Here is a 13,374-nt window from a genome sequence, read left to right on the forward strand (position 1 = left end):
ATGTGGCCGAACTGGTCCATCCGCATTTCACTCATACTCTGCTGCACTCTGCGTAATACACTTAGCTTTAATTATTGTTAATTTTTAAAGTAGAGTTGGCTCATTTGATTTGTTTGACAGCTTTGAATACACGACGGAGCTCATTACCTGAGTTCTTGGATGCAAACGTACCTGGCTTTAATTTGAAGCCACGAGAGGATTCCCGTATAAATAAAGGGAGGTCAAGATGCAGCCGTGAATTGGTCCTGTGGAGGCCAATGAGCGTCATCCGTGAGGTGACGACTCCCTTAAGGTATGTTGCCGTGGTCGGATGAGATGCACCTGCAGCAAGGCGGGCAGCGCATTTAAGTCAACCCCGCTGCTGCCTGGAACAAACAGGCGTTTCCTTGGCTTATTTATTTATTTATTTATTTTTAACCTTGGGCACCTCCACCGAACAGAAACCCTGGGTCCGCACCGTGTCAGGTAAGTGACCGCCAACATCGGTTTTGACTCTGGTTAAGCCGCATGCGGATGAAATCGAACACGCCTGTGCGTTAATGGCGCCGTGCGTAAAAGTGGCGTTTGGGAACAGCGCACGATGGGGAAAACTTTTATCTGCTCGGCTTCTGTTTGACAAAACTTGATATCCATGCCGTCCGATTTTTCGTGTCAGTCGGCTCAACCTAACAGCAAACAGAAAGGCAGACGGGGAGCGTTTAGTTCATTATTATTATTTTTTTAAGATATGTTATTTGTTCTTTCGGCGATACTAAGTCACGAGTTCACCAGGTTGTCTGGAATGATCACGCATCCTAAGTTTAGCTCTCCAGTCAAACCTGTTCTGTTGCAGACACAATGACTTCCACTGTGGAGCTGCTGGATAGCCCTGTTTGATGACTTTCACCGCAGGGATGGAAAGCTTCTTAAAGCCAACAACTCTTCCTACCGACGCCAGTAAAGCGCAAATGTACAGTTTAATATTTAAAGTGATGGTCACAGCATGTGTCTTTCTTTCTTTTTCTTTTTTATATCTGTGCAGTGCTGAAGAGCAGATGGACCAGGTATCCAACCCGTCAGGAGTGGGGAGTGATGACATAACAGATGACACGACATCCTTGGCGGATTCAAGGTGGAGCTCTGAGGAAGAAGATGTAAGAAAACACAGCAGAGACAACAGCTGTTCCAGCTGACTTAAAGCTATTGTCATGTTGCTGAGTTTGTTTTTCAAGTTTGGACTTTTCTGGTTTAATGCCGTGCCTTTAAGTTTTGGACTGTCATTCAGTTTGATTTTTGTTAAGAGTTTATTTCATTTAGACCGTCTTAATGACCAATCCTGAAGCAGCTGAGTGGTTTAAAATAGACTTGGAAGATCTTTCACTGCCCTCTTGTGGTTCAGGCTCATTACAATATGTTTCCCACCCACACAAGTGGGATTGCTGTTGCTTCTCTGATGCAAAGCCCAGAAGGCTCTTGAGGCTGTTTATCATGTGCTCATACTCACTGGAGGTGTCCTTTAAGTCTGGTCAGACTTGAGTTTAACACACAGGACAGAACGAATGTGCTGCATCAGTGTGTCTGCGTCAGTAATGCTCACGTCTCCTCCGTCAGAGCTCCGATCCTCAGGGACAGTGTCTTGCGGCGCCTCAGACTCCTCTGCCGAACTACAAACAGAGGTACGAGGAGTTCAAGAAGTTGTTCAAGGAAGTGCCAGAAACAGAGGTGCTCATACTGGGTGAGTTCCGAAGCCTGCTTTTCATAACTTAAACAGGAAATGCTGAACTTCTATTGATAGTCAGTCCTTTAATGCTACACTTGTATGTTGTAAAAAATACAAACCGTGCAAGTCTAAACCTGCTGAAGTAAAGGCTCTACAAAATCTTTTCAGGCTCAGCAGTTGTGTCTTAATACTGCAGTCACAAAAAAATCCAGGATGAGGCCCTTGTTTGTAAAAATAGATATAAGCTTAAAAAAAAAAAAATGAGATAAGGAAGTTTGATCTAACCTTTTCATCAAACAGGAAACTAGAACATCTCTTCTTGTGAATTTTGAAATGTGGGCCCTCATGTCACATGTTCTGTGACTACTTTGTTTTTGCAAAAGCATTCATTCAATTAAAGCCTCCTTCTTAAAATTTTTGTGACTGTACTGTTGCGTCAGATGGAAATCAGGAATTGTGTTATGCGGTCAGGTCATTGTGTAACTCAACATAATGCAACAGACTCAAAGAGAAAATGCACATAATATCTTAAAGCTCTGACCTAGTTTTTTTTAGGTAGTGCAGAAGAATATCAGGTTAAAATTTTCTTCTATCCTTATCGACTATTAGATCATTGCCTTCCCTTCTTTGTGAAAATCTGCGGTTGAACTGATTAGAGCAGCAAAAGCTCTTGTGCAACAAATTAAATGGGTTACATTTCCTGTGGAAGTTTCATATGTTTTTTTTTTTTTTTTTTTCTACTCTTGCAAGTCAAACATCCTCCAGCCTCATGTCCTAAAAAGTTATGACACTTTGCTCTATGAAAACTCTCTCTCTTATTTTTTCCCCCTATAACCATGAAATCCTAATGAGTTCCAGTATATTTGTTCTCACAGTCAACTGAAATGTGCTAAATCGCATTTCTGGCACAGTCACATGTAACTTGTTTTTCCCTCAGACTATCCGTGCGCCCTCCAGCGGGACATACTCCTTCAGGGACGCCTCTACCTCTCGGAGAACTGGGTCTGTTTCTACAGCAATGTGTTTCGGGGAACGAAGGTAAGACGACTGTGGTGGAGGAGGAGGAGGAGGAGGAGGAGGGAAAGGGAGGGTGAACATGTGGCCAAAACATACACAAACACACTGATCAGGCACAGCATTATAACTACTGACAGGTGTAGTGAATAACATTGGTTATCTTGGACCTGGACTCAATGTTGCATGTGTTGACCAATCCAACGGACAAGCAACCGTTTTGGATCACAGTTTGCTTTCTATAGGTTTGCGTAGCCACTGACCAGTCAGGGTGCACATACTAACCTCTGCCCACTGCTGAAAGCTGCTACCATGGACACATGAGCATTAGAACAGGACCATGGAGCAGTGGAAGAAGGTGGGCCGGTCTGATGAATCCCATTCTCTTTTACATCACGTTGAAAGCAAGATGCATGTGTGTTGCTCAGCTGCGGAACACAAGCTGCACTACAGGAAGAGGACATGCCGATGGAGGGAGTGTGATGCTTTAGGCAGTGTTCTACTGGGAGACATTGTGTCCCTGCCAGACCTGTGGTTGTTAGATTGGTTTGAGCAGCAAAAGTTTGTCAGTTCACAGTACTGGGTCTCCAAATCCCCAGATCTTGGTCGAGGATCCTTGTCTATCCACGGAGGTCCCACCTTGCAACTTGCAGGACTGAAAAATCTGCTGCTAACATCTTGGTGCCAGGCACAACTGCAAATTTTCAGAGTCCATGCCTAGTTGGCCTAGTGACCCACATAGTGTTAGGCAGGAAGTCATAATGTTATGGCTTATTAAAGAGATTGTCCTGATACAGAGGGCAAAATTACAATATACACTAATTACTTATTGCAGGCACTTGCTGCAGGTTTCATCATAAAGCAGTTCCTGGTTTTCTTACAGCTTTCTTTGATTAGCGTGCTTTGTAACCTTTCACCCTTCTGCTATAGATCACATTGAATCTTAAAGACATCACGACCATGACAAGAGAGAAAACGGCTCGGCTGATTCCCAACGCCATCCAGATCTGCACGAAAACAGAGAAGGTACCCGCGTCAAAGTGCCGTCACTTATCTCACTTCTGATGAACACGTATTCATACTAACACTGTCTCTCTTTGGACCTTCACCTGCAGTTGTTCTTCACTTCCTTCTCGGCAAGAGAGAAAAGCTATCAGAGTGTTTTCCGCATGTGGCAAAACGTTCTGTTGGACAAGGTAAGGCGCTGCTCCACCCACCTGCTGTTTCCTCCAACAGCACATCTGAACTTCTCTCATTGGTATGATGTTCATTTATCCATGTAGGAGTAACTACTGCTCATGCAGCTTCCACAACCTGCTTCATATCTTATCACGTGTCAAGAAAAATAATTTTTAAAAGATTAACAGTTGTTTCACATTTCACAAACTACTGTCAACAATATAGGCTATTCAATACCTTGACTGCTGTCCTCAAATCCTCCCAGGTAGCACTTATCTAATTGGAGCAGAGGACACGTCATACTGCCCCGACCATAGCATGTCTTCCCTTTATCAGTTCTGGTCTGCTATTGCATGTGGGGTAAAGATCTACACACAGCAGCAGGGGTTTGCTCACGAGTCCAACAGACACAAGCTTTTGTTTGCTGTTCCACGGGCTCAGGTGCCGTGCTTGGAATAATTTACCTGAGGACATGTACACCGATCAGCCACAACATTAAAACCACTGACAGGAGAAGTAAATAACATTGACCGTATTGTGACAATACAATGTTCTGTTGGGAAACTTTTGGACCTGACATTCATGTGGATGTTACTTAGACATGTAGCACCCACCTAGACCAGACCAGGCACCCCCACCCCATAGCAATGACACTCCTTGATGGCAGCGGCCATCCCCAGCAGGATGCAGCCTGACAATTCAGAGAATTCAGTTCTCCCCCTTTTACCCAATTCTTTGTATGTAAAAGATAATAAAATAAACCAGAGGACGTGTGCTCAAGAAGCACATGCAGACCCTGTAAAATGTTTATTAAAATCAAGATATAGTGTGTGTGTGTGTGTGTGTGTGTGTGTGTGAGAGAGTTAAAGCACTTGACAGTAGTGTTTTCGAGGAAAGTTTAAGCGGCTGAACTGTTTGTATGCCAGCCCTGAGAGTAGCTGAAGAGTACTGAAATGAAAACCGATGAAATGCCAACTGAAGTATTGGGGACAAAAGCAGTAAAATGTCGATCGATGTCGAGCTGTGAAGGCGGCTGAGCAGCGAGTTAAACCGTGAGTGACAAAAACATCTGAAAACGCAGCTGAAATGTCAGTTTGAGTAAATATTAGCTGAGCTGCATTGTAAGCACCGTAGGCTAGGATACATTCAACATATATATGTATATTCAAATATATTCTAGCAGAAACCTTATATTTGTTTGAACAAACTTCAAGGCCGTGACACGCCATGTTTGCTGATGTCAGGTGGTCAGTGAGCGTCTAGTTTTTGACACATATTTGTATTAGTTGGATCCTTGTTGCAAGCTTTTCATTGTTTTTTTTTCTTCTTTGTGGTGTGTCCAAGTGCAACATTTTATCCCAGACAGAGGCAACATCACAGTGAATTTTCATTTGCTGGTGCATTTCATGGCGGTTTGGTGTGTCCAGGCCTTCAGATGTGGCTATGCAAAATACAATGCGTGGCCAAAAAAAGTATTTCCACAAGTACAGTGTGAAGGGAACTCGATGGATTGAGGCTGAAGCTGTGTAGCCTTAAGAAAACCACTAATCAGTGAGGATAACCAGAAAAACAGACTTCAGTTTGCTAGGGAGCATAAAGATTGGACTCTGGAGCAATGGAAGAAGGTCATGTGGTCTGATGAGTCCAGATTTACCCTGTTCCAGAGTGATGGGGGCATCACAGTAAGAAGAGAGTCAGATGAAGTGATGCACCCATCATGCCTAGTGCCTACTGTACAAGCCTGTGTAGGTTCAGCAACATTATGTGTCCAAAGAATGAGGTCAGCTGACTACCTGAATATACTGAATGACCAGGTTATTCTATCAATTATTTTTTCTTCCCTGATGTTCACGGGCATATTCCAAGATGACAATGCCAGGATTCATGGGGCTCAAATTGTGAAAGAGTGGTTCAGGGAGCATGAGACATCATTTTCACAGATGGATTGGCCACCGCAGAGTCCAGACCTTAAGCCCATTGAGAATCTTTGGGATGTTCTGGAGAAGGCTTTGCTCAGTGGTCAGACTCTCCCGTCATCAATACAAGATCTTGGTGAAAAATGAATGCAACACTGGATGGAAATAAATCTGGTGACATTGCAGAAGCTTATCGAATCCATGCCACAGTGAATATGTGCTGTAATCAAAGCTAAAGGCAGTTCAACGAAATATTGGAGTGTGACCTTTTTTTTTGATGGCATTGTATATTTATATAATTTCTTTTTGCTAAAATTGGATTGCAGGATAACACTCCAGAAGGTTTTGAATCCAGCAGGGCATGGGAATGGATTACAGTTTATTGCCATATTCATACAGAGCACAAGAGTAAAATCATCAGTTTTAAACATGGTAAACATGCACCATGCCTTCCTCTGTCAACTTGGACTTTCACCTTTAAACGTGAGCTCTGCCTATAGTCTATTTTTGTTTACAGGAGCTATGGCAGCCATTCCCACAGCACTAAAGTCTTGAGAGACCTGGAGCATAAACACCTGTACGAAAACAAAAAAAGTTCATTGACCTCTCCAGGTGTGGCCATGAGGGCTGATTTGCGTCGACGACCCGCCTCTAACCGCTCAGAGCGCACTTTACGCTTGTGTCGGAGCCGAAACTGTGATGTGCGGGATCACATCAGAAACGAAACGGCTTGCGGGGCAGTCCGAGCTGGACTTTCGACAGGTAGAACGAGCTCGTATTTACCTTTGATCGGTGTAGTTGTGGGCGGCGCGCCTTTACGCCCCTGAGCTCCTTGAAACCCAGGACTTCCTGAATGTGAGTGCGCCGTGCGTCCAGGTTACCGATCAGAGTTTGACAGCCAGTTACTGCTCACAGCTGCCGGGACATGTCCTGTGACACGTAAGTTAACTCTTGGTGAATTGAGATTAAACTTTATATCGCTTTTAACTTGGAAGACTAGAACGCTGGGCGCCACATGGCAGCGGCGTTTAAACGTCCCGTCGGAATAAACAGGCCGACAATAATACCGTCTTTTTATGTTGTTTTTCTTTCACTCAAAAGAGCACCACTTGCTTTTAAAAATCGTATTTTATGGAAATTAAATCCATCAAATCCAGCCTAGAAAATGGGTAAAAAAACAAACTAAAAATAATCTTTGACCTAAAGTTAACACATCTATCAATTTTTATGAGCTACTCTGGGCTGTGGAGGGTTAACAAAGAAATGTAAGATGAGTATCTAAACTAGAGAGAAACAAGGTCTGCAGGTTGTCACCCATGGCGATAAGACTGTCAGCTGTACTGTTTGGAGGTCGCATGTTTGCAGGTTTTTGTGTTCATGACTACCAAAGAGAATCGTATTGCGCAAGAGGACCTCTGTAGGCACACATTTCAAACGAGCCTTGACGTTATGACCTATTTTTAATTTTTTTTTTTTCCAGCATCTGACCTGTGCGGAGTTGTGGCAGATGGTTAAACAGCACTATGGGTCTGATCTGGGCCTGAACCATGAAGAGATGGAGAGCTTACAGATAGAATCAAACATGCAGACCAAGTAAGCCCGCTCTCGCCTCGACTTACATCTTCACACGTAATATAATGAGTTATACTCACCAGTTTGTTTGTCGGCAGCCTGACAGTGAAGCCCGGTGGTGAAGACGGCCTCGGGAGACTGGAGCGGCTTCCCTCCCTTCGCCTACCCGGGGTGGAGCAGGGGCCCTTAGAGACATCCACACCTCAAGGGGAGGACTTACCTTCCCCTCTCGGCTCATCGAACTCACCCATTATGGTATTAAGATTATTTTTTTCCCAACACCGTGTGACTTTTCTAAACTTTTAACAACGGTTATTTGATCCATGTTCCTCTCTGCAGGATGACTCCCGCAACACACCGTCTCGGCGCAGTCCGGTTCCTTCGCTGGACCGCCTCGCCCCAGAACGGGTTTCCAAGCGCTCCTCTCTATCTCTTGATCTCAACGCCAATGAGAATGGCGTGTCAGAGCAAAGTGGCTCGGAAAGCTTCGAGGAAGGTGACGGGACGCGAACCAGAGGCACCAGACGATACTTGAGATGATACTGTTTCTGTGTTTTTAACATTTCCCTCTCGATCTGCCATTTGTTTGCCTCATCAGAGGAGCGAGTGGGCCCGTCCCAGGTGCCGGGTCGACTGTACCTCAACAAAGTTTTCCATATCAGCGCCAGCAAAATGTTCGAGCTGCTCTTCACCGACTCCGACTTCACCCGCAGGTTCATGAACGTCCGTAAGATGACCAGTAAGCCCTTTTCTATTCTGTTTTTCAGTCATTCCTAAAACCTGTTGCATCAGTTTAGACCAATCAAGGTTGCCTTTTGTGTCACCAGATGGCAGCTTTACTGCTTGGCAGAAGGACGCCTCTGGAAACATGAAGCGGAATCTGAACTACACAATAACCATCAGCAACCCTCTGATTGGAAAGTTCTCCACCGCTACAGAGAACCAGGTGCGTTTGCTCTGAATGGCGTGTTCTCGCTTGGACGGGTGAGTAAATAGCTTTTTGTGTGAAGTATTGCTCATTTATTTGTGCTTCATTTTTCTCTCAGACGCTGTACAAAGAATCCAGGGATGGTCAGTATTACCTCGTGGACTCAGAGGTGTACACTCATGACGTTCCCTATCATGATTATTTCTACACTCAAAACCGGTACTACATTATTAGTATCTCGAAGAAGAAGTGTCGACTAAGGTAAGGCTGGTTTTTGTTTTTTTTACTTTTCTTATCATAGTTGTCTGGAATTGAAAACGATTGTTGTGCCGTCAGGGTGTATACCGATGTGAAGTACAAGAAGCAGCCGTGGGGCCTGGTCAAGTCCTTTATCACCAAAAATTCCTGGAGCGGCATACAAGATAATTTCAGACAGCTGGGTGAGTAGAAAGCCTTGTCTGCGCCATTATGGAGGCAGAAGAGAGCACTTCCTTGTTGTCTTTCCTTAGCCTGTGATTTATTTTATCTCTGATCTGATATAAACTGTTTCCCGCAACACTCAGCAGGCTCTGCAACAGGGAATCATATGACCGTAGCACTTGCAATAAGCAGAAAGGGAGTACATGGGGCTAGATTGTCAGCCTGACTCAGACTGAAATTGCTTTATTTTAGGTGCACAATGCATCAAGCGTCATACATTTTTAAAGGGTTTCTTGTTTTTAAGTTTCCCCTGAAGCAGACATGCTTTTCTTTCCTGTACCTTTTCTGCGCTGTTAACCGTGCTCTTTCTGACCCATATTTGTGTGCGGTGACGCTACACAGAAGCGGAGCTGCTGGAGGAGGAAGCAGAGATGAACCAAGGCGGGGGAGAGTCGGGGAAGATGGGTGGGCTCCGGAGGAGGAGGCGGACTTACAGCCGGACTCTGCCGGAGCACATCAAGCCCAACAAGCAGTACGGCCAAGACCCCGAGCAGCTCAGAGATGGCAACATGGGTACAGGCGGCTTTAATGATGGCTTTAAAGAGATACATTCATATTTTGAAAATTTAGTTTTCATTTGAAACTGTATGTTTCAAGCTGCTTAGTTTAGATTTTCAGTTTTTATATTTTTATGTAATGACAAATAAGATGAGCTGTTTGTTTGCAGTTTTCATTTAAATCTAGCAAGCATGAAGCAAATTTCCCTCAAATCTACATGAGACCTTCCGCACTTTCATTAAAATATGTTACAGTTTCTACAGCAGCAAGTTTATCACTGCTGAAAATCACCAGCATCATCGTAGGTGGAGCTGTTCTTGTCTTACTGGGTCATTGCCTTTGGCATGCCCAGATAACGGCAATATTTATAACTCAGATGCTGCAAGCTGCTGCACGTCACTGACAGTAAATATCTTGTAATGCTGTAAACGGGTGACAATGTTACATTTAAAAATGGTATACATTATGTGTTGATCTATTGCATTTCAGGCCCCATAGAGATGAAAGGCCCTCAAAGATGGAAAACTACTACGATAGTAGCTGGAATGAGTGTGATGTAAGTTGAAAACCTGCAAACTCATGATGTGGTTCGTTTTGTGTGTAATTCTCGTTTTTTTTTTTTCAAGCTGTTTTGAAATGCCTCGACTGGAAATGTGTGATTTCTGCAGCGTTCATCCAAACACCTGCCTCTGTCCTTTGCCGTTGTGCACTCCAGTGACCCTTCTAATCTCGATGTCCCTTTTTCAGTTTGCTGATTCTGACGATGCTGAATCTGGTGCTGTTCTTTAAGCTGTGGGCCATGGAGGACGTGGCTCACCGCATGTACCTCAGCACAAAGCATCGGCTCAGGGAGAGGGCCGAGGCCAGGTCAGACAACTTTCGGCTGCTGCTACTTTATAACTTTTAGCATTGTTCATAGAAAGTATAAGTAGCCGCTGCCGTCGCTCTGAAAGCAGAAATCTTGGTGTGGGTGGACGGGAGGAAGGGGTTAGTCTTCCACCTTGTTTTTGTCTGGCATTTATGCGGCCCACATACTGTACATGAGAGCTCTTGCTCTAATGACTCACTGCGCTCAAACTACCTCTTTATCAGACTCTGTGAATTTGGTTATGTAACGGACATCTTGCATAAGGCGTTTTCTAACACTTTCCTTGCTTTGCTGCCTTCATTTCATGTAAGAAAAGTTAATGTGTATAACAGTCTTCTGTCTGTGTTGTTTGACAGCTTGGCCAGTGAATATGGTCCAAAACAGGGGCCAGGGTACGGAGCCAGAGAGGACTCGCACCTGCTTAAAACTGTACTACAGGACTCCATTAACCTTTTAGAACAGGTAGGTTTTTTAAGCTTGGATCCTGTTTGTGCTGATGGTGCTCACGAGAAAAACACAGACGAGAACTGACGTGACTGACGTGTTCCTGTCATTCTTAAGTGTCCGCAGATAAATGTGCAGTGCAGCGTCTTTTCACTGTAGGGATGAGATTTTATAAGTTTGACTAATGAGTTGACGGTTTTTATATAGTTACTAGCGGAGAGAGACAGGAAATAATGACATGCAGCTCGATTCCAGCTTGCAGCACTGCAGAGGACAATAGCCTAATTTTATGGGACGCCTGCCCAACCAGGTGAGCGTTTGGGGCGCCCAGTGAGTTGATCGCTTGCATGACTCAGTGTTTCTCATTGGAAACCAAACGAGTTTCAGAGTAGCGTGAGCTCCGGTTCAAGGAAGTTTTTGTCATTACATCAACTGGGCGCTTTTTGTAGGTTAAATGAGGAACTATAGATGGGCTGATACCACTGTCGTTTCTATGCAAATAGTCCAGTACCGTACATAAATCATGAGAAATGGCAGATTAAACCATGATACACAACTTTATCATAGACATTGGAAGGTGAATTGTGTTGCCTTTGAACAGAGTTGGCTTCATATTTAACACACGTGCATACATATGCAGTGTTTTCAGTCACAAGTTTAACAAATGGCGGTTATTTTTTTCAGTTTTGCAGCCAGCAGGAATCCATCAATTAAATGCATAACTCCTTTATTTCCTCACAGCTCCGCAGCTCCCTGGTGTTGCTGCAGCAGAACTTTGCCATGGCCAATCGAACAGCGGCACCGCAGTGATGCAACCACACCTGGCGACAGCAGAGCGCCTGTCCTGGGCCTTGTGGAGTGGAAAATGACGGATCTGCCTCACAGGAAGTCTGGTGCACACAGGATGTTGCCATGCAGACGTCCCCAGAACACTAACGTGCCATGTGTTGCCAGGGGTTAAGCGTCCTAAAGCCTGCGGTGAAGCATCAGGTGCCTGGGTGTTTTTTAAAGCTGCAGACTGACTGCTGGGAGGACAAAGTTACATCAGAGTTTAGATTTCTGTTGGGTGCTATTGTCAGCTCCCACAGCTGACTCCTTAGTTTTCCCCACTCCTTTCTTAAACTGAGGCATTGGATTTCAGCAATGTCTTTCCTGAGCTACTTTTTATTATAGTTTAATGAGCCCTGTGCCACAGGATATATTGTAAATACGTTTGAGGGAATACTTTAACAATTTGAGATTATTATTTAAAAAATAAACTTCTCATTTGCACATATTTTAATTTTTGCACTTTTATTTTAATTGTATTTTCAATAAAACCTGTTGAATCAGCGATTCACCTCCTTGTACATGCGTCTCTGGTGTATAGAGGACAGTGATGACAGATTTTGTATGTATTTTACCGAGTAAATTCTGTAAATGAAGGAGGCCAAGCAATGACGTGCCTGATCCGCATCCGCTGTACATGTATCATCAGGGTTTTGTGTTCTTCTTTTCACTCTTTCTTGTGCACACTGAGAAAAGTTAAATGTGAAATTTGATCTTCTTTAAAAGTTCAATTATTTTTGGCAATGTTATTAGAATGAAGGTGTAGGGTTGTAGGCCAGACTGTTTGAGTACTGTGAACTCACTGTCAACACTAGGTTTTTTTTTTTTTTTTTGTGTAATTTCTAAATTTGACGAGTCTAGTCAAATTCATAATTTTGTTAAGCTGTTGTTTCCTCACATTATGTACATACAAATTTCAAATCCGATTTTGTTTATTAATCATTGTTTTGTACACATGTTGTCATGCACTGTTTTAATAAATTAAATTTCTTCCTACTTTCCTCCGGACTCAACTGGCAATAGCATTAGCGTATCATAACAAAATATTAGTGAAATGAACGAGTTTCGCGGCAGGTTATGCGTTATTGAAAGGCTGCGTTTCGGTGCAGCAGTCACTCCCGCTATATGGATATATGCGGATCCAAATATTGTCCCAACGACTGAATGGAAACTTCATGAAACATTTCCTATGTCTGGAATACGGCTAATCCGTCAATGTTTTTTTTTTTTTTTTTTTCTGGCAAAATCAAATTGTTCTGAAAACAATTTAGACACTCAAGTCAACATGTTTCTCATTTAAAGTATTTTTATAGCTGTGGTTGCACAAGCTGCACAGACTGTGTATTCTGTTACTGAAGTGGAAGATTGAATGGGACCATGGCCAAATGTGCCTTTGTCCCTTTGTCACAGGTGAAATACAAGCCGACAGAAGCAGTGTCTAATTATTGACCAGCACCCTGTCCCAATTTGTTCCTGGAGGAAATGTTCTATATTCTTGTGTAGTATCCTCATGGCATATGATCTTGAAAATGGTGATCCTAGGTTCTGGAGGGCCCCAGGCAAAAATGCAGGGCGCCCAGTCCAAATGAGCAAAATCTGTCATATAGAAGTGGAGGTTGTGGAGTATTGTTAAAGCACTGCAAGGGCTTCATGGGTTTGAGGGGCTTTATGCTTGTCATTGCAAAATATGCCAAAGGGCAACTACCTGGGGGACCCTTTCTCATCTTTTTTGTCCGGGGACCAAACAGTTTCATAGATCTCTTGTCCGGGCAGTTTGCCCCCGCATGTGCACAAAGATTTCTCACATTACGTTAATCATTCTCAAGAAGTTCAAGGTATTTCCATTAAGTTTATTGTATACTTTATCTCTACTATATTTTGGAAATAGTATAATTGTTGTTCTACTGCATTTATATGGCTGGCGTACCTAGGCTTGTGCTCCACTTTT

General features: G+C 43.6%; 1 protein-coding gene across 1 annotated transcript; it reads left to right on the forward strand.

Moving 5' to 3' along the window:
• The first annotated feature begins 88 nt into the window (after positions 1–88).
• On the forward strand, positions 89–12,422 carry gramd1c (GRAM domain containing 1c). Its single transcript, XM_084566401.1, has 18 exons — positions 89–465; positions 1,022–1,133; positions 1,591–1,714; positions 2,637–2,737; positions 3,644–3,739; positions 3,829–3,909; positions 7,289–7,401; positions 7,479–7,635; positions 7,720–7,876; positions 7,979–8,119; positions 8,208–8,326; positions 8,427–8,569; positions 8,645–8,748; positions 9,131–9,301; positions 9,776–9,842; positions 10,034–10,153; positions 10,511–10,616; positions 11,340–12,422. The coding sequence occupies exons 1-18, from the start codon at positions 311–313 to the stop codon at positions 11,406–11,408; spliced, it is 2,136 nt and encodes a 711-aa protein (XP_084422527.1). The 5' UTR covers positions 89–310; the 3' UTR covers positions 11,409–12,422.
• Positions 12,423–13,374: the final 952 nt, after the last annotated feature.

Source organism: Chelon labrosus, assembly GCF_963514085.1.
Source record: "Chelon labrosus genome assembly, chromosome: 18".
Taxonomy (NCBI): domain Eukaryota; kingdom Metazoa; phylum Chordata; class Actinopteri; order Mugiliformes; family Mugilidae; genus Chelon; species Chelon labrosus.

Bases quoted from the DNA above. Each gene is read 5' to 3' on its own strand.
- gramd1c (XM_084566401.1), top strand. From the start codon at position 311: ATGAGATGCACCTGCAGCAAGGCGGGCAGCGCATTTAAGTCAACCCCG. The intron at 3,910-7,288 runs GTAAGGCGCTGC...TTTTTTTTCCAG, and splicing joins AAAACGTTCTGTTGGACAAG to CATCTGACCTGTGCGGAGTT. The intron at 7,402-7,478 runs GTAAGCCCGCTC...GTTTGTCGGCAG, and splicing joins GAATCAAACATGCAGACCAA to CCTGACAGTGAAGCCCGGTG.